General features: G+C 42.7%; 1 protein-coding gene across 1 annotated transcript in view; it reads left to right on the top strand.

The window, feature by feature from the left end:
• Window positions 1–24877, top strand: part of CACNA1I (calcium voltage-gated channel subunit alpha1 I) — a 2042880-nt gene that overhangs the window by 1902433 nt on the left and 115570 nt on the right. Inside the window, exon 33 of the mRNA XM_082266478.1 lies at window positions 19474–19648. Within this exon, the coding sequence (XP_082122604.1) occupies window positions 19474–19648 (175 nt within the window). The remainder of the gene's footprint in view (window positions 1–19473; window positions 19649–24877) is intronic.

Below are 24877 nucleotides of genomic sequence, written 5' to 3'. Positions count from 1 at the left end.
CAAACTATTACTTATCTGTCTTTAAATTCCAGTGATGGTGAATACCGTCACACTAACATATGGCACTCTTTAAAGCCTTGCTCTCCTATTGAACACTGTAATATGATAATGGTGTGTCTTGATGCTGAAGTTGTGATATATATAAAATGGTGCTTATAATCGAAGGCTTCATGCTTTATTTTGTGTTATAATGGTTTTGCTCTTGTTGTTTGTTTCTTTTTTATGTATGTTTATACCCAAAAAAAAACACTTTCTCAATAATAATGATCTGGTTAAAAAAAAAAATGTGGTGTTTATCGCTCTCACTCTCTTACTGGTCCCTGGAAGTTGAACATGGCACCTCATGGCAAAGAACTCTGGAAAAAAAGAATTGTTGCTCGACATAAAGATGGCCTATTCTATAAGAAAATTGCCAAGACACTGAAACTGAGCTGCAGCACGATGGCCAAGACCACACAGCTGTTTAACAGGACAGGTTCCACTCAGAACAGGCCTTGCCATGGTCGACCAAAGGAGTTGAGTGCACGTGCTCGGCGTCATATCCAGAGGTTGTCTTTTGGAAATAGACGTATGAGTGCTGCCAGCATTGCTGCAAAGGTTGAAGGGGTAGGGCGTCAACCTGTCAGTGCTCAGACCATATGCCGCACACTTCATCAAATTAGTCTGCATGGCTGTCATCCCAGAAGGAAGCCTCTTCTAAAGATGATGCACAAGAAAGCCTGCAAACAGTTTTCTGAAGACAAGCAGACTAAGGACATAGATTACTGGAACCATGTCCTGTGGCCTAAATAGACCAAGATAAACTTATTTGGTTCAGATGGTGATGAGTACAGAGACAAGTGTGTCTTGCCTACAGTCAAGCATGGTGATGGAAGTGTCATGGTCTGGGGCAGGAGGAGTGCTGCCAGCACTGGGGAGCTACAGTTCATTAAGGAAACCATGAATGCCAACATGTACTGTGACCTACTGAAGCAGAGCATGATCCCCTCCCTTTGGAGACTGGGCCGCAGGGCAGTATTCCAACATAACGACCCAAAACACACCTCCAAGATGACCACTGCCTTGCTAAAGAAGCTGAGGGTAAAGGTGGCGGACTGGCCAAGCATGTCTCCAGACCTAAACTCTATTGAGCATCTGTGGGGCATCCTCAAACGGAAGGTGGAGGAGCGCAAGGTCTCTAACATCCACCAGCTCAGTGATGTTGTGATGGCGGACTGGGAGAGGACTCCAGTGGCAACCTGTGAAGCTCTGGTGAACTCCATGCCCAAGAAGGTTAAGGTAGTGCTGGAAAATAATGGTGGCCACACAAAATATTGACACTTTGGGTCCAATTTGGACATTTTCACTTAGGGGTGTACTCACTTTTGTTAAAGGCGGTTTAGACATTAATAGCTGTGCGTTTAGTTATTTTGAGGGGACAGCAAATTTACACTGTTATACAAGCTGTACACTCACTACTTTACAGCAAAGTGTAATTTCTTCAGTGTTGTCACATGAAAAGGTATAATAAAATATTTACAAAAATGTTAGTGGTGTACTCACTTTTGTGAGATACTGTGTGTGTGTGCGTGTGTATATATATATATGTACGTATATATATTGAGTATATATCAGGCCATTCAGTATCTATTGGTCGGTTCTGTATAGACCATGCATTGATAGCTCTATAGATATATAGGCCACTTGAGTATAGATCAGGCCATTCAGTATAGACCATATATTGATATCTATATATACAGTATCTCACAAAAGTGAGTACAGCCCTTACATTTTTGTAAATATTTTATTATACATTTTCATGTGACAACACTGAAGAAATTACACTTTGCTTCACTGCAAAGTAGTGAGTGTACAGATTGTATGACAGTGTCAATTTGCTGTCCCTTTAAAACTCAACACACTGCCATTAATGTCTAAACCGCTGGCAACAAAAGTGAGTACACCCCTTAGAATATATGTCCAAATTGGGCCACCATTATTTTCCAACATTGCCTTAACCCTCTTGGGCATGGAATTCACCAGAACTTCACAGGTTGCCACTGGAGTCCTCTTTCACACCTCCATGATGACTTCATGGAGCTGGTGGAAGTTAGAGACCTTGTGCCGCTCCACCTTCCATTTGAGGATGCCCAATAGGGTTGCTCAATAGGGTTTAGGTCTGGAGACATGCTTGGCCAGTCCATCACCTTTACCCTCAGCTTCTTTAGCAAGGTAGTGGTGGTCTTGGAGGTGTGTTTGGGGTTGTTATCATGATGGAATACTGCCCTGCGGCCCAGTCTCCGAAGGGAGGGGATCATGCTCTGTTTCAGTATGTCACAGTACATGTTGGCATTCATGGTTCCCTCAATGAACTGTAGCTCCCCAGTGCCAGCAGCACTCATGAAGCCCCAGACCATGATACTCCCACCACCATGCTTCACTGTAGGCAAGACACACTTGTCTTTGTACTCATCACCTGGTTGCCGCCACACATGCTTGACACCATCTGAACCAACTAAGTTTATCTTGGTCTCATCAGACCACAGGACATGGTTCCATAATCCATGTCCTTAGTCTGTTTGTCCTCAGAAAACTGTTTGCATGCTTTCTTGTGCATCATCTTTAGAAGAGGCTTCCTTCTGGGACAACAGCCATGTAGACCAATTTGATGCAGTGTGTGGTGTATGGTCTGAGCACTGACAGGCTGACCCCCCACCCCTTCAACCTCTGCAGCAATGCTGGCAGCACTCATATGTCTATTTTGCAAAGACAACCTCTGGATATGAAGCTGAGCACGTACATTCAACTCAGTCAAACATGACGAGGCCTGTTCTGAGTGGAACCTGTCCTGTTACACGGTTGTATGGTCTTGACCACCGTGCTGCAGCTCAGTTGCAGGGTCTTGGCAATCTTCTTATAGCCTATGCCATATTTATGTAGAGCAACAATTCTTTTTATTTTTTCAGATAATTAGAGAGTTCTTTGCTATGATGTTCCATATTGAACTTCCAGTGACCAGAATGAGAGAGTTAGAGCAATAACACCAAATTTAACACACCTGCTCTCAATTCACACCTGAGACATTGTAACACTAACGAGTAACATGACGCCGGGGAAGGAAAATGGCTCATTGGGCCCAATTAGAACATTTTCACTTATGGGGTGTACTCACTTTTGTTGCCAGTGGTTTAGACATTATTGTCTGTGTGCTGAGTTATTTTGAGAGGACAGCAAATATATACTGTTATACAAGATGTACACTCACTACTTTACATTGTTGCAAAATGTCATGTCTTCAGTGTTGTCACATTAAAAGATATAATAAAATCTTTACAAAAATGTGAGGGGTGTACTCACTTTTGTGAGATACTGTATATACAGTGGGTACGGAAAGTATTCAGACCCCCTTAAATTTTTCACTCTTTGTTATATTGCAGCCATTTGCTAAAATCATTTAGGTTCATTCTTCTTCCTCATGAATGTACACATAGCACCCCATACTGACAGAAAAACACAGAATTGTTGACATTGTTGCAGATTTATTAAAAAAGAAAAACTGAAATATCACATGGTCCTAAGTATTCAGACCCTTTGCTCAGTATTTAGTAGAAGCCCCCTTTTGATCTAATACAGCCAGGAGTCTTTTTGGGAAAGATGCAACAAGTCTTTCACACCTGGATTTGGGGATCCTCTGCCATTCCTCCTTGCAGATCCTCTCCAGTTCTGTCAGGTTGGATGGTAAACGTTGGTGGACAGCCATTTTTAGGTCTCTCCAGAGATGCTCAATTGGGTTTAAGTCAGGGCTCTGGCTGGGCCATTCAAGAACAGTCACGGAGTTGTTGTGAAGCCAGTCCTTCGTTATTTTAGCTGTGTGCTTAGGGTCATTGTCTTGTTGGAAGGTAAACCTTCGGCCCAGTCTGAGGTCCAGAGCACTCTGGAGAAGGTTTTTGTCCAGGATATCCCTGTACTTGGCCGCATTCATCTTTCCCTCGATTGCAACCAGTCGTCCTGTCCCTGCAGCTGAAAAACACCCCCACAGCATGATGCTGCCACCACCATGCTTCACTGTTGGGACTGTATTGGACAGGTGATGAGCAGTGCCTGGTTTTCTCCACACATACCGCTTAGAAGTAAGGCCAAAAAGTTCTATTTTGGTCTCATCAGACCAGAGAATCTTATTTCTCACCATCTTGGAGTCCTTCAGGTGTTTTTTTAGCAAACTCCATGCCGGCTTTCATGTGTCTTACACTGAGGAGAGGCTTCCGTCGGGCCACTCTGCCATAAAGCCCCGACTGGTGTAGGGCTGCAGTGATGGTTGACTTTCTACAACTTTCTCCCATCTCCTGACTGCATCTCTGGAGCTCAGCCACAGTGATCTTTGGTTTCTTCTTTACCTCTCTCACCAAGGCTCTTCTCCCCCGATAGCTCAGTCTGGCCGGACGGCCAGCTCTAGGAAGGGTTCTGGTCGTCCAAAACGTCTTCCATTTGAGGATTATGGAGGCTACTGTGCTCTTAGGAACCTTAAGTGCAGCAGAAATCTTTTTTGTAACCTTGGCCAGATCTGTGCCTTGCCACAATTCTGTCTCTGAGCTCTTCAGGCAGTTCCTTTGACCTCATGATTCTCATTTGCTCTGACATGCATTGTGATCTGGAAGGTCTTATATAGACAGGTGTGTGGCTTTCCTAATCAAGTCCAATCAGTATAATCAAACACAGCTGGACTCAAATGAAGGTGTAGAACCATTTCAAGGATGATCAGAAGAAATGGAAAGCACCTGAGTTAAATATATGAGTGTCACAGCAAAGGGTCTGAATACTTAGGACCATGTGATATTTCAGTTTTTCTTTTTTAATAAATCTGCAACAATGTCAACAATTCTGTGTTTTTCTGTCAGTATGGGGTGCTATGTGTACATTCATGAGGAAGAAGAGTGAACTTAAATGATTTTAGCAAATGGCTGCAATATAACAAAGAGTGAAAAATTTAAGGGGGTCTGAATACTTTCCGTACCCACTGTATAGGCCACTTGAGTATATATCATGTCATTCAGTATCTATTGGTTGGTTCTGTATAGACCATACATTGCTATCAATATATATATATAGGCCACTTGAGTATAACAGGCCATTCAGTATCTATCGGTCAGTTCAGTACATATCAGCAGTGCAGTATATATATATTATATATCAACCAGTAATACCCCCCCCCCCCCCAAGATCCACATCATGTCTGAAAGGCCGACAAGGAGAGGCAGACGCTCACAGGCCATGAAAAGAGGGCAAGCAGCCTCTGTGTCCCCAGTGAAAAGCGGTGGTCTGGTCATCACAGACATGGTGCATCCTCTGCAGGCGGGGCACACCCATCCTTTTTTATTTTATCCAAATCCGGCTTTAAACTTCTCCGCAACAGTATCTCGGACCTGCCTGGTGTGTTCCTTGTTCTTCATGATGCTCTCTGCGCTTTAAACGGACCTCTGAGACTATCACAGTGCAGGTGCATTTATACAGAGACTTGATTACACACAGGTGGATTCTATTTATCATCATTAGTCATTTAGGTCAACATTGGATCATTCAGAGATCCTCACTGAACTTCTGGAGAGAGTTTGCTGCACTGAAAGTAAAGGGGCTGAATAATTTTGCATGCCCAATTTTTAAGTTTTTTATTTGTTAACAAAGTTTGAAATATCCAATAAATTTTGTTCCACTTCATTATTGTGTCCCACTTGTTGTTGATTCTTCACAAACAATTACAGTTTTATATCTTTATGTTTGAAGCCTGAAATGTGGCAAAAGGTCTCAAAGTTCAAGGGGGCCGAATACTTTCGCAAGGCACTGTATTATACTGTATATGTATACGTGTATATAAGTCTCTTCCCAGTAGATTACATGGAACAGTGTCAGAGACAAGCAGCTTATGAAACATGTTGTGGTTTCTAATTCCTATTTGTATGGGGGGCATTTCCTTGAGAGGGGTGGACTTTCCTCCCATTCCAATTGCTAGTGGCCCAGATGTAAGGGGGATGTCCTTTGTTAGGCATTGTCCTAGAATTGTAATTTATCAACCATCTTTGACAGATTTTGTTCACATATCTTTCCAATTCTTAAATATTTAGAAAACACTTGCATTGCCTTGTCTAAATCTTTCTTACTGGGCTCATCAGTAATATGTGTTCGAAAACTCTTAACAGGTTCAAAAATAGTCAGAATTCCATCATGTTGCATGCTTTCAAAAATCCAAAATTGTACACATTTAATTCCCTTGTCTTCTGTCAGTCTGCCATGATAATTAACATACACAGAGATCCAAGTTGCTACATCATAAACTCCTTCTTTTGGGATTGGATCTGGTCTGTTTTTAGTCCAACCTATAATAATCTTGGTGTCATTCTTTAACCACTGTTTGTATCTGCCAAAGGACTCAATTTACTTGTGCCATTTTTACCTCTCTCGACATTGAGAGGTCTATGGAATTTCCGATGTCCCATGTCTAGAGTCCTCCTTGAGTCTCTACTGCAATATGGGTCGTTACCTAAATTCTTTCTCCAGGCCACACACCATAGCCTTCAATTGGCACTTGGCACACAGGCTCTTTATACTACAGTCCTCTGGTCAAACCTTTTCACAAGTCTTACAAATCTATTGAAACCCCAAGCATAACAACAGAATATTAACAATCCACTGAAAATAATAATAGGTTCTAGTATTTCTGCAACAAGTGAAGTAGAGGAGTTATTTGGGTCAGACTGAGTAAAATTAACAACATTCTAGCTTATATTCATTATATGTCACCATCTCATAAACAGCATAAGACTAGCCAGCAGAGCTCAGACACCAACTGCTACTTCATCAGTCCCCTCACGCATCACTAATTTACTAACAGACATATCAGCCTGGATGTCACACTACTCTCTCAAACTCAATCTTTTTAAAACTAAGCTCATAATATTTCCTCCCCCATGTGCCTCTTCCACTGATTTCTCTGTCAAAATCAACGGCTTAACTATCAACCCGTCCCCCCATGCAAAGATCTTCGATGTAATCCTGAACTCTGAACTATCCTTTCGGGCCCCACATCCAATCACTATCAAAAGCTTGCCGATTCAACCTCCACAAAATCTCCAAGATACGCCCTTTCCTACCAATGACACCACACAGCTTCCTATTCACACTGATTCACTCCCTAGTCATCTCTTACAATCACAAAGGCTATGCTCCCTTTAGTTATTTATGAATGCTGCTGCCAGTCTCATCCACCTTACAAACTGTTTAGTGTCTGCTACCCCTTTCTGCCGATCACTCCACTGGCTTCCACTCACTCAACAAATTAAATTCAAGATACAAACAATAACTTGCAAAGCCATCCACATTTCTGCCCCTAGCTAAATCACTAACCTAGTCTCAAAATACCAAAAAAGTCTCCTTGTTCCTCTTAAGACCTCCTGTTCTCCATCTCCCTTATCCCCTCTTTCTATGCTCACCTCCAGGACTTTTCCAGAACCTCTCCAATCCTCTGGAACTTGTCACCCTAATTTGTCCGACTATCTGCTACTCTGTCTACTTTGGGACAATCCCTGAAAACTCATGCCTTCAGAGAAGGCTATCCGGCCCCCACCTACCAACTGTAGATTTATTTTCTCCATTAGCCCATCCCCCACAATTACCATTTGTATCTCTTGACCCTCCCTCTTAGATTGTCAACTCTAATGAGCAGGGCTCTCTGATTCCTACTGTATTAAATTGTATTGTAATTTTACTGTCTGCCCTTATGTTGTAAACTGTGGCATAAACTGTCTTGCTATAAAAATCATGTATAATAATAATATTAATAATAAATAATCTAGTCTTTAATATCAAGCCCAAACCTCAGGTGAATTTTTTTTCCAGAAGTGATACTTATTTTACTTTAAAGGATACATTTACCTTTGAGAACATGTTACACAATAGCACTATGTGTCCATAATTGAACAGAAGTAAGAAAAAAGAAAGAAAGGGGTTTGTCATGGTGCCCTTAGTAAGAAGGATTAAGGAGTAAGCAAGTCAGGATAAGAACCCATTATTATTATTATTATCACATTTGCCAAAATCATCAGGGAATGTATCCAGTGAAAAGCCAGGAAACATTGTGAGCTACTATGAATAAGCAAAATCGAATGGAAGGACAAGGTCTTATAAAGAAAGAGAGTTATAATTAGAATTCCATGGTGGCCTAATAAGCTTGAAATGCCAAGAATTAGTAAGGAATCAGTGGTGTGAAAAGAGAATATACAACATAATAAATCCAAAATACATACCTGTCACCTTATATTGGAAAAGGCAGCCTCTGCAAACTGATGCAGAGACTGACTGAAGATAAGACGTCCATAGAATGCCGGCACATGCACAGAAGGGATCGCATCACGGCGCATGTCCGAGATCGGACCAATGAGATCACCCGCCGTAGGAGCGCAGGGCCCGTCCCCACAGGAAGGGGAGGCCGGACCTGCGCTCCACGGGCGCCGATGCGGGAAGCCAGCAAGCCCGGAAGGAGGAGGTTGGGCTAGAGAAAGGCTAATAGAGAAGGGGGCACCGTAGCTAACCGCGCCCCCTACCCGCGCCGGGGGAAACTACCGGCATCTTACTGCACAGCCAGAAGAGGATAAGGAAAGGAATGGGAAGCAGTAAAGAAAAAAAAGGAGAAAATAGAGAGAAGAGAGCGGACAGGATGGGGATAAAAGAGCCCATCACAAAGTATGAGAATGTGACGATAATTATGGGCAAAAATGGTGTCTAAACCTAAAAATGAAAAGGAATAAATATGAGTGCAACATATGGTCAGAGAGTCTTCAATGTTTAGGTCTTAACAATAAATGCATATATACATAATGTCCAATACATAATAATTTTTTTATATGTAAACACTGCAACACCTTTCTCCGATAATTTTTTGTTTCGTTGTGTAATGTAGATAAAGGAGATATTCCACAAAAACAGGTTTGTATACGTTCACCTAAAACATGGAAAACCATGAATAGGAGGATGTACATCTTACAATATACACAAGGAGTCTTCAGTGTTCCAATCTTTACAATAACCATATATATGCACAGTGTCCGATGCATAAATAGCAAAATAAGTTGTTTATATGTAAACACTGTAGCAAACTATCACATACGGCACGTATTGATTTCATCCCTATTCAAAGCAAAAAATTGAAAATTTAGTTAACCTTGTAGGTTTGTATAATTTAGCGATATGATATGATACACCATTATTGTCATGTTGATCAATGAGCTGATTGAAGGGCCAATTACTTAACAGATCAAGAGCCAGGGTGACTATATTTAAACTATTGTTCCCATCCTCCAGAGGAAAATCCCTCTAGGAATGGCTTAAAACTGACCATATCATTCAGGCCTGGCGATGTAGTTGCGTTTAAGTCCAATATCCAGCGTGTCTCCCTCTGTAATAGGGTTTTATTCCAATCCCCCCCCACGGGGATTGGGATGGACTCTATCCAAAACAAGAAATTTTGGTGTGGGGAAACATCCCGCATGCTTATCATGAACATGCCTACCTAGTGGGAGGTCGGGGTTACATTTACGCATACTGTTGACATGTCTATATATTCGCTTATGTAGGGGCAGTTTAGTTTTGCCAACATAGTAGCCACCGCAGGGGCACGATAAAAGATAAACCACCCCTGCGGTTCTACAGTTGGCAAAATGAGACGGTTTGAAAATAGAGGGTATAGAGCGAATCAATGGCGCAGGGTGGGAACTGGAGGCATGAAGGATAGTGTTTGCAGATGTAGGTTTACGGTAGAGTGATGTTTGTAGGCTACCGAATGAATCTTTCCTAATGGTGACGTCCAAAAAATGAACAGAGTGCAGATCGCAGGTCATGGTAAAATTGAGGTTGAACGTATTGTTGTTCATATGGGTCATACATTCAAAAAGTTGGTCCTTAGATCCACTCCAAATGACAAGGACATCGTTAATGTAGCGATGCCATGCTAGTATATGCCTAGTCCATGGTATAAGTGAGTCGTCTGAAAAAAAATGTCGTTCCCACTCCCCCAGGTACAGGTTGGCGTAGGATGGGGCACAAGATGTCCCCATCGCCACCCCCTGTACCTGGAGGTAGTGGGAACCATCAAACGAAAAGATAATATGAGTCAAAAGGAATTCCAAACTGTGGACAATAAACTTGTTTATGTCACCCAAAGTACGATCAGTTTGAGACAGAACATGGTGGATAGTACGGATGCCCTGTTGGTGTGGTATAGAGCTGTAGAGAGCCTCTACGTCTATAGCCACCAACAGGGCATCCAGGGGAATAGACAAAGACTCCAAAATTTGGAGTAAACGGATAGTATCTTTGACGTAAGATGGCAAACTCTGTACGTAAGGTCTAAGTTTAGAATCTATGAATTTACTAAAATTCTCATGAAATGCTACCACAACCGGAGACTATGGGGCGGCCTGGAGGTTTGAGGGGATTCTTGTGAACTTTGGGTAAACTATAAAACGTAGGGACTACTGGGAATTGGGTGCGTATAAAGTTCCATGTGGGTTTGTCAATAATATTGTGCAGATAGGCATGATCAACAAGAGTGTAAAATTCTAGGTTAAACTTATTAATGGTGGATTTGGATATAGGTCTGTACCACTCCTTATTACGAAGAATAAGGAGGCACATATCCTTGTACTGCGCATTAGTGAGAATAACAATATTACCGCCTTTATCTGAGGGTTTCAAAGTTAAGTCGTATTGTTTAACTAAAGACTTAAGGGCTATTTTTTCTGAGGTAGATAGATTAGAGGTTGTGGATGATAAATTTAATTTTTGGATCTCCTGTGTGGTTAAAGTAACAAATGCTGCTAAGTTCGGATTTAAATTCAAAGAAGGAAACTTGTCCGATTTTTTTCGAAAGATTGGTGTTGATTCAGTGATGGACAGATCTTTATTTGTATTTACCGAATTTAATAATAAATCTAAATCAATATTGTCAATCAAGTCCCCATCATCTTGTTCTTCTAACAAGGTTAGAAGACAATCTAAAGCGGCATCTTGTTCGGGTTTTCTGGTAGAAGATGTTGGGGGTGCTATCTTATATCCCTGGTCATATTGCGATTTTAAAAGGACTTTCCTTGCAAAAAGATGTAAATCTTTAATAATTGAAAATTTATCGGGTTTTCTTTGTGGACAAAAGCTGAGACCTTTTGATAATAAGGACAGCTGGCTGGGGGTAATAGGGTATTCAGTTAAATTAATTACATCAACAGTTTTTTATAGGGTGACAACCCTGTCCCTTTATTTGGTGTTGTCCTTATCTGGTAGAGGATGGCGGGCAGAAATTTCAACCAATTTCTCAATGTTCCTGAAGTAGCCTTTTGTAACCTGTTAATGATTCTATTCATTCTCTCCACTACTCCTGCACTTTGAGGGTGGCAGGCTATATTAAGTTTCCTGTATTAGTTTTGACTGGAAAGCAGGTCCTTGATCTGAATGAATTACCCGAGGAAGCCCGTACAGTGACATCCAATCATTGACTAATACCCTGGCGGTTACCCCAGCTGTCTCCCCTTAAAGAGGTTGTAAACCCACTTCACAAACTTTTACTATATAGCCCTATATTAAGGCTTACCTATAGGTGCTATAAATATCTACTAAACATGCACCGTTTAGGACATATTTAGAGTGCATACTGCCGATGATGTCATCGGCGCATGCGCTCTGAAAGAACAGCCACCCGTGCCATTCCTTCAGAGTCCTATGCCGTGAACGGCGGCTCCTGCGTGCACGCGCTGGAGTGATGTAATTGCGCCTCCGGCCAATCGGATGGCCGGAGGACGCGAACCCGGAAGCAGGACGGCCGGACATGTCGGCCGTCCTGACGCTGAGGGGGCAGCACGGCGGGGGCTTCGTTTTAAGGTAAGTACTTCATAATGAGCTAGTATGCGATGCATACTAGCTCATTATGCCTTTCTCTTTACAGGGCTTTTTTTTTTTCTCGTTTTTTTTGAGTGACTTTATTTCCTCTTGAAGTAGGTATCGCCAAACACCACCCGGAGAATCTGCACACTATCACGAGAAGATATTTTATGTTCCCAGGCTGTTTTGGCATGTGTGTAATCTATTTGCAAATCCTGCAGGGGGCCAGTAGGGGGCGGCAAATTCCCATGTCTTCTGTGCGCCTTTCCTTGAACATTGTTCTGAACACAAGTCATACATGAGTCGACCAAATCATCTATCAACTTCTGCAATTGTTGTGTACAGAACAGTGACTTGTAATGTTCTAGTATGTACCGTTTGCCTAAATGTCCAGGACCATGTAGGTAAGATATTAGGAGTGGTGCTGATGCAGTTGGGACCCCTAGTATTCGATCTTTTGTCCATATTCCTGTACCTGTTGCCTGCAGTCCTTGGGATTCCCAGTACTTAATGTCCTCGCTGGTTGACTGTTTTTGAAGCTGGTGTACTACTGACACCCAGTCTTTACTCTCAAAATCTGTCATGAATAATAATCTACTTTCCCTTTTTGTATCTCTCCGGGCTGCCTCTTTAGCTGCTCTGTCTGCTAGATTATTTCTGTGACAGTATTCACCGTCACTGGGATTTAAAGACAGATAAGTAATGGTTTGGATTGCTTCATATTTGCTAGCAATTTCTCCATATAGAAATATTAAGATTTATTCCCATTTGCCATGAAATCTGTAATTCCTAAATGCTGTGTATATTACATATCTTTCAATGTCAGCAAGGTTTTCCTTTTGTTTGTGTATTGGGAGGGAATGTGGATTGCCCTGTCTCATTGTTAAGTGCTAATGACCTCCCATTGTTCTGTGTCTGGCTATTGTGTACATTGATTGCCCCCTGGGGGCTTCTGTCTCATTGCACATGGCAGTCCTTCTGGTCAAGCTATCGGACCAATCCCTGCTGACTCATTTTCAAGTCCTCATTTGCATGGCTAAGGAGGACCTGAAGGAGGACCACAGGTACTTTACAATTGGCCAATAGGAAAGCGGTTGTTGGGGGCGGGATGTTCCAAATTCTGTATATAAGTCTTGTTCAATAAAGTTGTTCAAGAGGTCCTTCACCCTCAATCTAGTGTTCTGTCTCTTATTGGGGGAACCTGCTGCAAGGGATTGCTATGGTCTTCCATACTCCCTTAGAGAATCACTGAGCTCTTGTAAGAGCTTGTGTAAGAGCTTGTTCTGCTGCACTCTCTGGGGAAAGAGAGGTTCACCCACAGGAACCTGGAGCCTTCTCGTAGGTCCAGTGTCGGTAGGAGACAACGAAACCCTAACCAAGCTGCGGCGGTTCGTGGAGTCTGAAGTGGTTACGGTGTCTGGTGGAGTGCTTGGAGCCCTTGGAAAGCACTAGGAGCATCTGTCAACGGAGTTACCCGCTCAGGGGTGCCCTGTTCCGTTACAATTTCCCATAGCTTGATAGTTCCCTCTTGCAGAGTGTCCCTCCACCTTTATTACACTTACAGCTTCTGGCAACTGAATGGCATATAGCAAAAGATCTATGTATTTTTGATTCGCCACCTTTTTTCCATCTGCTGAAATATATCCCTGATATTCCAAATCATTCCATAATCATGTAATGTTCCATGTTCGTATCGGCTGTCAGTGTAAATATTTACTTTGTGTCCTGCAAATATTTCACAGGCTCTTGTGAGCGCCACTAGCTCAGCTTGTTGTACCAAAGTTGCAACAATTGGTTCGGCTTCTATCACTTGATTTGGGAGTATGACCACTGCGTATCCTGTTTGGTATGTCTTATCGTCTGGTCTTGTGCATGAACCGTCCACAAATACATTTATGCTACCAGTCTGTGGAATGTCTTTTAAGTCTTTCCTAGGTGCTGTACAAGATAAAATCATCTCATCACATTTGTGTTCAGGTGTTGGGTCTACTTGTTCATCAGAACCTTCACATTTAAGTCTCAGAAGGGTATGCAAAAACCTTATCACTGGAGAGGTAGCCGAACTTGCCTTTATTAATAAGTTTGCCGTGCTGAGCAATATGGTCTCGAACCCGCACAGTCTCTGTGCTGTTATATGTTGTGTACTCATGTTATGAAGGAGGGACAATACCGTATGGGTGGTGAAAAGTTCCATTACATTACCATGAACTATTTTGGTAGTGTCCTTTACTGACATGGCCGCGGCTGCTAATGCTTGGAGGCAATGAGGCATTCCAAGGACCACGGGAGGCAACTTCTTTGACAAGTATGAAACTGGCCTATTTCTTCCCCCATGTCTTTGTGTCAGTACCGCTGCATAGGTTCCTCCTGATACCACACAGTACAAGTGAAACGACTTTTCGTAATCTGCGAGGGCTAAGGCCGGAGCCTGGATCAGAGACTGGATCAGTCTCTCAAAGGCTTCTACTCTATCCTCTGTCCATTCCACTATCTTTGGTGCTTCTGCGAGTGTAGTTTTTCTAAGGATTTTATCCCAATGGGAGCAATCTGGTATCCACTGCCTACAGTATACTATTGACCCTAAAAAGGACAGCATTGTTGCTTTGTCCATTGGCCTGCTTAAGAAGGTCACTGCCTTGACTCTAGCGGGTGAGACCTTTCTCTCTCCTGCCTCTATGATGCACCCCAGATACTCTAGCTGGGTACTTGCATACTGGGTTTTCTTCTTCGCGGCCAGGTGTCCTTTGCTTGCTAGATGGTCTAACAAACTCCGCGAGTCTACCTCACAGGCTTCCAATTCTGAATTGGAGAGTAAGAGGTCATCAGTATACTGAATTAAGGTGGATCCCCTCTTTGGTTCCCAATCTTCCAATGTTGCCTTCAATACAATTGAAAAGGCCGCTGGACTATCCCCAAAGCCTTGCGCGAGACGAGTCCAGGTCAACTGACCACTAGACTGACCTTTAGACTGACCATTTGCCCACTGAAAGGCGAACAAACTTTGTGCTTCCCAAGCCACAGGAATGGAAAAGAAGGCATTACTAAGATCAACTACCGTGTAATATTTGGATCCTGCGGTAATAGCTCCAAATACAGCTGTAATATCTGCCACCAAGGGGGGAAGTGGTATAATTGCCTTGTTTACCTTTCTCAGGTCCTGTACTAACCTCCATGTGCCATTGGCTTTCTTTACAGGATTTATCGGGGTATTCCAGGGACTGACAATCTCCCTTAGAATTCCCATTTACAGGTATTTCTCAATTTGGGGTCGTATACCTGCCAACTTCTCCTCACTCAAAGGGTATTGTTTTTGTAAGACCGGCATGATTCCCTCCTTCAAGCAGGGGCGGTAGGGCTCACAGTTAATTAGTCCTACTGAGTCTTTATCCTTTGCCCATATAGGATGATTCTCTAAAGATATTGGCAAGTTCAAAAAGAACCCATCCATGTCACATCTCCTTGGGTTTATCAAATCACATTTCATTGAGGTTGTGGTCAGTCTCCCCCTTTTGTCAAAAGCCAAAGTTATCTGCAATGCTGTCATTAAGTCCCTTCCCAGTAGGCAAACTGGGCACTATAACAAGACTGCAAAAGACATGTATGTCACTAATCCTCCTGTGAGAGTGCATACTGGGAGTGATGCTGTCACCTTATGTAGCACTGTCATCCCATTTATATCCATAGAACTTCCTTCGGTGCGTTTGTCATTTATGAAGTCTGTCTTATTTACGCAAGAAGTGGTCGCGCCGCTATCGAGTAACAGATTAGTTTTAATACCGTCAATTTGTAATACCAGTTGTGGTAAGACTTGCCAATCAATGGGAACAAAATGCATGATGAAGGACAGGATTTGTTCTGGGCACCCCTAGTAGAAACGATTTCCCCGTGAGGACGGGTACTGTGTACGCTCAGACCACATCTCTAAGTTTGACTGCAGATTGGGTTGTTGCCCGTTTCTCCCATTCTGTGCTGGCCAGTGTATGTTGATAAGGTCTCCCTGTGGGGGCCCCCTTGACATCTCCTGCTGTCCTCTTTGCTGCCTGGGATTACCAGGATTGCTATTTAGGGACCTTCCCCTAAAAACAGAGGCACCCCCCCCTCTATAATCTCGCCTGTATGCATTTCTTCCCCTTGGGCATTCCTGCTTCCAATGATCTAAACTCCCACAAATAAAACAGCCATCGCCGTCCCATTCCTGTTCCTTCCATCCACTCCCTGTTGCTCTTACTCTTTCCCGGTAGTCTGTTTGCATTCTATTTCTCGGGTACCTTCCATAATTTCCTCCTCTAGAGGAACCTGCCATCATCATATAGTTGTTTTCCCCACTAGACGATATAGGATCTTGTTGTATGTCTTGTTGCACTAACATTGGAAATACCCCCCCCCCCCCCTTTGATTGAAAATGCCAGAGGCTAAACGTTTCGCTATGTCATTCATAAATTCTGTCACTGAGTAAGCCAGTCTTTATTCACCAGTTTTATTTGCTGTGTTGTTTTAGGGTCCCCATTAGCCTTACACGTAGTTTTGAAAAGTTCGGGTGAATTCATCCCCGTACTACTATAGAGGTCCAACAGTCTCTTACTATAGAAATCCTCCTTTGGCTCTTGCTGTGTATTTAGCATTGTGTGTAAACCTGAGTCCCCTTTGTACTTCTTCATCCATTCCACTCCTATCATATCCCAAAACTTCTTCCATGACTTAGGGGCTTACTCTGCTCCTACTCCTCCTTCTTTCAATGCTGCATCTGCCTTAATTTTTTTAGATCTAGTTGGGAACCTATGTCCGGGTCTATGGCTGATATTATTATGTGAATATCATCCATAGTCAATGCAGTACCTGCAGTATACTTTTGCAAAAACACTGCCGCTGCTCTATGGTCTTTCTTTGGATTGGGGCACATATCCATTAATTCCCTCATTAATCCTAAAGGAAGGGGAATATGGGCCTCAGTGTCTCCTACAGTAATCATGGGATAAGACTGGTGTGTGACTTTCTTCTTCTTCTTATGTGATTTTGATATGAGTTCTGGTATCTCCTCTGTATCTGTCACCTCATCTGCCCCACTTTCACTTAATGCCTCCTTCTCCTCTTGTAGAGGTGCTAATGAGAGTTTAGAAAACTGTTGTGTTATGTCAGGTTTAGGGCTAGAGGTTGCTTTTGGACTGTCTAAACTATCCACCTCTATATCTCTTTCCATGCTTTCTTTCTTTTCCAACTGATCCCGAACTCTTGTCTCCCAGTTCTTCCTTGTCTCCCAATATTCCCCTTTTAGCTTATCTATCTCGGCCAATAATTCATTTTTCTGCGTAGTCATAGACCTTATCTTACCACACTCTGTTCGCAGGACCTCTCTCACCTCCTGCATTTGGTCCTCACTAGGAACACTAGTATCATCTGGGTTATCATAATCATCCACAAAAAGGGAGGTGTCCTCTAGAGGAAGGTTTTTAATATGGCATATGTTGGCTTTCAATTTATCCCTAAAGGCGGTTAGCTCTTTTATATATGCTGCAAAGTTCTCCCTATACTCATCCCTTCTTACTCTAGCATCCTGAATCTCTGGAGTCACTTCAGTTTGTTCCCTTAAAGCGGCTGCCACTTTAATGGCTGTACTCACGAGCGTGTCTCTATCCCCCAAATCTTGATACACTCTAGCTTTCTTTTGACTCTCCTCAGAAAATAGTAATAATTCTGGTCCTGCTGTTTGTTCTGGATGCTGAGCCGCATAGTTCCCAATCGCAAACCGCGCTCATATATGTTCGCCCAAAATGGATCAGTGACTGTTATCCCACAGGTGCCTGATACAAAGAGTAACAGTGTGCACCCTTGGTTTGTCTGTATGTGAATCTTCAGCTAGCCAGACAATCAAAAATGACCAATACACAGTGATGGGTTCAATATGATTGTGGCTTTATTTCTGACATCATTAATAATTTATAGCTTTAAACCACAAAATTTCCCTATACCTCCCAAAACCTCCCCTTAGCTTAACACCCTCCCAACACCCCATTGCCCAATCAATTAATGAGTTTATTAAATCTACACAGTTACATGTAAACGTTAAGTTATATTAAAAAAAACATGTCACATTTGTGACGCAAAACAATAGCTAGAACATAACACATTTACCACAATTCTTGCTAAGCAACTGTTTTCTTCTTATCTCAGGATATGTGGCCCAAATGTTGGCAGGTGTCTGAACATTTTGCAGAATGAATTCTGCAACTTTAGCTCAGCGCTATCTTGATGTACATTTTGTGGTCACATAACATCTGCAAAACATCTCTCATACCTAAGAAGATTTATACCAGTAATTTTCCTATTCACTATCAACTATTAACTATTGCTGAAAGATTTATTCAAGCTATATCAATCCAAATGCAGGCTATGTGTATATTGTAGCAGATATATATGATATATAAATTGGCAATATCCTCTCATTATATGGAACATCTTTATAGCTTTGCGTATCTTAATCTCAAACAGAACTTGCAAAACTAGACATCTAACATCCGTTGTAGATGCTAATCTCCTAACCGCAAGCTATAGCAGGTGTGACATTATGCCTTGCATATCAGCAAAAGATATATATTCTCTAAGACATATTCAAAATATAAAGGGCGACTCTAACCTTTAACATAAACTGATATGTCATTATCCCAAACTGAACATTCCAAAATGGCATTCCAAGATGCACATTTCCCTTACACCTACTACAAAAAAATAATTAAGACACATTTTTTTTACCTGCAAAAAAAAATGTGCATTTATTTATTTATTTTTAAAGTGAACTTATCCTTTAATTTTATTGATTTACATGAAATACATTTATTTTTTCTCCACTGTGGCAGAAGTACTTGTGGCGGGAATGGCTGCGAGTGCACTGTTCAGAATGCTTGTAGTTCATTCAGTCTTTCTCTAGCGTTGTAACTGAAAGCCTGAACAGGGATATGGGCACAAAGCTAGAGGAAGACTCTGCAAGAGCCAGACATTGCACCCGCCATCTGCTTATAGCAGGTGCAATGCTCTTGCGAGCTTCAGTAGAAAAATAAATAAATGTACATTTTTTTTACCTGAAAAAAATACATGCATTTTTTTTATTTTTTTTAAAGGTGAACCACTAAACTTAAGCCCTACATTTACCATTAACCCAAATCTATCCTTTAATATTAAGCCAAACTTCAGGTAAAATTTTTTTTTTTTTTCATGAAAGCATTATGGCAATAATTTTGTCACTTTTTATACTAGTGGCAATGGCACTATCTCATGATAAATGCCATGCAGTTCCAGTTTTGACTGTCTCTCTGTCTCTTTCAGTATTGCTACTGCAGTATTGCCGTTGCAGAAGCAGTAGTAGCAAAATCCACTTATTTTTATTGCAAATAAGGATAATTTTATTTTTTGAATTGTAGCACCACACATCCATACAGGAGATTCACCTAAAGGAAACCCTGAAATAAACAAAAATGACTTTCAGTATGTGTTGTTATTGTGTTCTACTATGTTGTAATGCCTTCATTCAAACTCTCTATAAATAAAATATTGCTGCTAATTTACCTTGTTTTGCTTTATTAATAGGATGGCCAAGACAGTCCAGATTCTTTGGGGATTGGAATGTTTGGTGAAAACCATTTTCCACTTGCAAGCATTCCTGGTTCTCCTACAGCTGAACAATACTTATGTGAAATAAACAAGATCTCTTTAACCCCAGCAGAGTCTTGGGACAGCTGGCTGAAAGAAGAAAGCAACCCAGGTAAACATTCTTTTATACAAAATTTAGTCTTAAATTATACTTTGCAAGCAGCAGTCTGTAAACCTGCCTAATATTAACATAATTGTAAAACTGAAACAATTCATTGTGCAGTGGATGTAAACTTTAGATAACAATGTTTTATGCAAATGTAATGTTCTAACATGTTTGCTCACTAAATGTGGTTTACACTTGTGATAGAGGGCAATAAAAATAGGAGGTTTTGATTTTACATGCCAGCCTGTCTGCCAACCATCCACATAGACATTGGGTAGTACACATGCCACAGCCAAAGAAAAAATTATAACCCATGTCCTGTTTGGCAGTCAGTATCACTGCCAAACATGATCCATTTAAGTTAAAGTGGTTGTAAACCTTTTTATATATCAAGTGAAGTAACTAGTGTCAGGCGAAACACAGAGAATAAAAAAATCCTCCTACATACGCTATACCTGGTTATCTGCTGTCTTCTCTGTCAGAAAACATGGGGCGGAGAGCTAAAGTTGCACTCTGCAGAGCTCAGTGAGGAGAGCTGTAAAAGCTGATTGGAGGGAAGGGACATACCCATTATTCACAATGGAACAGAGCTAAGGCTGTCAATCATCTGGAGCTCCCTCCTCTGTCACCTTTTGTCCCTTTGTGAAGGAAACTTGTCAGAATTTATTCATGCTGATATCTGAGGAATGAGGCAGCAGACAGAAATTACACTTAGTCCTCTTAATTGAGACAAGCACACACTATTTCATGTCTGAAGTTCACAACTACTTTAATGGGGACTGCACCACAGCTGCCCTGCAACTGTGTGAAATGCAAATGGCTCTGGCACTGCAGACTTTCAAGGGTTAAAAATAGGTCTCCAGGAGATGACATTCTGCCAACTGCCCTCTAAAGAGCTATCCACTGTAGATCATTTTCTTTATCATACATCACGGGACACAAAGCAGGTTATAATCATTACTATATGGGTTATGCGCAACCTATAGGTGAATGGACACTGGCAGATTAATCAAACAGGAAGTCCTTCCCTATAAAACCCCTCCTATATAGGAAGTACCTCAGTTTTTTTGCCAGTGTCTGTAAGGTGATGGTCACTAGTGGGCTGCATGTGCTGTTAGAGTATGCTTGGAGGTCTGGAACAGTTCTGGTGAGAATCATGGACTTCAATCAGGACAAATTGAAAAGCTGAGAGCCAAAATGGATGGTACCTGAGCCTCATTGGATGGGAGAGAAGAATCTTTGAGGTTTGCCTGTAATGCAGCCTTACGGCACTGGATCCTGCATAATGGAACCCTGTGCATTTTTTGTCCTGACCAAGGTACTTTCCAGCAGGGTGCTCTACAGGGGAGTGGAACCTAAATTAGGGGGACAAGTCCTTGAAGGTTTTTTATGACAGAGCTCACCGTGATGGGTGAAGGTTGGAATCCTGTTATGATTCAGAGTCCTGCAGCAGGAATAGTTCCCATTTACAATACAAGAAAAAAAAAAGAGATCTGATTGTCTAGTCATTCTCCCCGAACCATTGGGGGCAGTGTGCTGTTTGGTCTGGCCAAGTCATGCTCTGTGTATGTCTCAGGATTATTGGGCTGTAGCTTGTCCCCTAGCCACTAGGGGGCACATGATCGCTCGCTAAAGCCTACTTTTGTAGAGTGGAGGCAGGAAGTAGAAGGGCAGCCATTTTTTTATGTTTGAAAGGGTGTCCCCAGGAGTCATGCGGCTCAGAAAGGCGAACTACATTCTGTCTGGGGCAGAAAAGCATGTGCCGTCTGTCAGGGCCGGCGCTAGGCATAAGGCAGCCCAGTCGGCCGCCTGAGGGCGTCAGGAGAGAGGGGGCGCTAAAGCCAGGGCTTCTCTCCCCTGTCCGCACGTTTACCTTGCTCAACACATCAGCGCGTAGTGACAGGCAGCACAGTCCTGGCACTGTGAACTGCCTCAACAAAGTTTCATCTGCTCCCCCCGCCCCTCCTCTCTCCCTGGTTGTTCGTTCCTCTCCTTCCAGCCCTCCTCGCTACTAACAATCTCCTGCTACGGACTCCCACCTCCAGTCCAGCACAGATACAAACGCTGCTGAACTGGAGGTGATAAGGATGAGAGGGAGCCCGGGAAACCAGGGGGAGGAGCAGAACGAGACCAGGGGGCGGGGCCATCAGGCACAGGAGAATGGCACACAGACAACGATCCTCTGGGGAAGGTAGGGCATGGATTAAATGCCTTTTTATGCCTGACTGCTTGTAGTTTTATCATACAGCCCACTGCATGTACATGGGGACACTCAGTAGAATAGAGGACAGAGAAGAAGAGATAGAACAAGGGAAAAAGAGATGGGGCAGTTAGAGATCTGCAAAGGAGATGGGGACAGAACAGTAGAGGGGGGGGGGGTACTCTGCTTTGCTCCGCAGGGAATCTGTGAGCTGATCCCTGCTGAGCAGAGTGGGACAGAGCCCAGACATTGCTGTCTGTTTACACCCAACTGCAATCTGATCCAATCCATCATTCCATTTGTTTATTATCAGTTTATTATCACCAATACAGAGCACATACCATCTGCTTACCAAATAAGTTGTCCTCTTAAAATGATGAGGTCATGTGTGCTTTTCATCTGCTGCATATTTGCAGCCACTGTGTTACTAGAGAAAAGTGACAATGCAGGTATATAAGCTTTTTCCCAAAATCGATTTTTCCACACTCCATGCAGTTCAGTACCAATCACAGGAAACCCCGTACAGTATATGCAAAAAATAAATCACGGTATAGTGCATTACCCAGCCAAAAAAAAACAATTTGTCTCTTTATCCTTTGCTGTATACAGTACTTTAATAAAGCAGCACAGTTTGTCCTGCTAATGCACTATAGTGTGCTTTATTCTTTGCATATACGGGATTTCCTGTAGTTGGTACTGAACTGGACGGAGTGGCAAAAGGCCACTTTTGGGAGAAAGCTATTATACCTGCATTGTTGCTTTTTTGAGTGAAGTGGCTGCAAATATCTGGCAGATGACAAGCACACATTACCTCATATGTTTATGAAGTCACATTGTTTGGTAAGCAGATGGTATGGGATTTGTCTTGGTGATGTTTCACTGAAGTCGGTGCAAACAGCTTGTAGTGGATCTGCACAAGTTTATCACGGCACAATTTTTTTGGATTTTTTGTATGAATTGCATGTTTTATGCATATCATTTATTGCACTAGCACTTTGGAATGTATATATATTAATTGTTCTCTATCTCATTGCACTTTATTGTGGTTCACACATATATGATGGATGTTTTTTCTTTGTACATAAGGGTTTGCTTATGTAAGATATTTTGTATTTCTGTGATTTTGCAAATTTGAAAGCACTTTGATAGCATTGATAATCACTTAAAGGAACAGTGCACCTAATTTTTATATAGCAAAATATTTTGGTGTTGATATATTTGGGCACCTTTTCGTTTACTACTTTTCCGTAGATGATATTGATTTGTACTCATATTTTTATTTTTCATTTGTTGTTTTTCACAAGCGCAGAGTTACACACACATATTTAAAAAAAAAAACAGAAGACATGGTGGAAAGTGGACAGAGCAGGGGAGATGGGAATAGAGCAGAGGACATGGGGAGATGGAGACAGACAGAGCAGGGGAAATGGAGGGGTTAGAGCAAGAAACATGGGGACAGTTTGTTAAAAAAAAGGATGCTTTTCTCCTTTCCATAAATGTCTGTAGAGAAGAGCACCCATAAATCTTCAGTTTTCCCCGTCTCTGTTCTGTGCATGCACAGTTTTGGGGCCGGTCAATGATTAGACAGCTGAGATCTGCCTAACTGGGGCAGCGGGGCAGGCACAGGAGGATGCATGTGATGTCTGTGTGCTTGGCTCCTGTTTTCTAGTAGTTTCAAAAAGATGGGAGTGAGGGGGAGGAAGGACCAACAGCCTGCCCTAGCCTGTGCCAGCCTGCAGTGCCCTACAGACCACCCACCTGACCCCAAAGCCATACAGCCCACCCACCTATCCACAGTGCTCTACAGTCTGCATGCATTGAATGGACAACAATGTAAGAGGTAAGTGGGACTGGGGACCCTAAGATAAGGGGTGAGTGAGGAGGACACTGTAAGGGGGAACTCTGCAAACTCTGGTGTAAAGAGGAACTCTGAAGTAAGGGGGGCTTTGTCACCAGAGCCCCCTTACTTTAGAGTTGCTAGCGTTCCCCCTTAAATCACAGTGCCCAGAGCCCCTTTTCATTAGAGTTCCCCCTACAGCAGGCATGGCCAACCTGCGGCCCGGGGGCCGTATGCGGCCCAAAACTGCAGGCAATGCGGCCCACTGCCCGATTAATTTTTTTTTTTTTTTTTGCTGGGGAGGAAGGAAGTCAAGTCAGGGGCACGGCAGCCACAGAGGCTGCCTCGGGGGGGGGATCATCCACTAGTTGTGTTAAATTAGTGCTTGGGGGGGGGGGCTTTAGCACGGGAAGGGCGAAGTGGCGTTTTATTACTTGTATACCTTAAATATAGTATATATTTTATATGCGGCCCGAGAACATTTCTCTACACTCAATGTGGCCCAGAGAAGCCAAAAGGTTGGACACCCATGCCCTACAGTATAAGGGAGAACTCTGTGGATTCTGATGAAAGGGCTCATTCAGAAAGGTACTGAGTCCTGTCCTCCCAGAAGAGCTGCTGTCTGGGGTTGGGGTGGCGGAAGGATGGTGGGGAGGGGGGCACCAAAATACACCTTCGCCTATGTATATAAAAATCCTTGCACCGGCCCTGGTCTCTGTCGCCAGTACATATTCCAGTCATCAGCTATTTATACTGGGACAGTGGTCCCTGCATCCTAAAACATAGGTAATCTGCCAGCATTTGGGAACTCTTCAGGTGGATCTCCTGGATTCCAGGTTCTACAACAAGTTGGACAAGGACGAGAGTCCCACTGGCAAAAGGGGAAGGTGCACTGCTAACCCCTTAGGGACTAGTTCCCTAATCCATGCCTTCCCCCTGTTTAAAAAACTGCTACATCTTTTGCAAAGATTCTGGGAAGTGGTAATTCAGGTAATAGTGTTAGACGGCGTAGCCCAAGAAGGCTTGGTACTCCGACATAGTGAATCTTGTAGGGGGCTCTCCTTGGACACTTCAGGTCCAGCCAGACCTAATGGTCTTGGGTCCTGTTATCTCAGCACTGTTGAGCGACAGAAAGCTGGCTTTAGTGAACTTCCATTACAGGATTTGGAAATCTTACATGTCTGGTGTGAAGCCAGGA

This window comes from Pelophylax lessonae, assembly GCF_965119305.1.
Source record: "Pelophylax lessonae genome assembly, chromosome: 8".
NCBI lineage: Eukaryota > Metazoa > Chordata > Amphibia > Anura > Ranidae > Pelophylax > Pelophylax lessonae.
The sequence above is the reverse complement of the archived record's forward strand: the minus strand, read 5'-3'. Positions and strand labels throughout refer to the sequence as shown.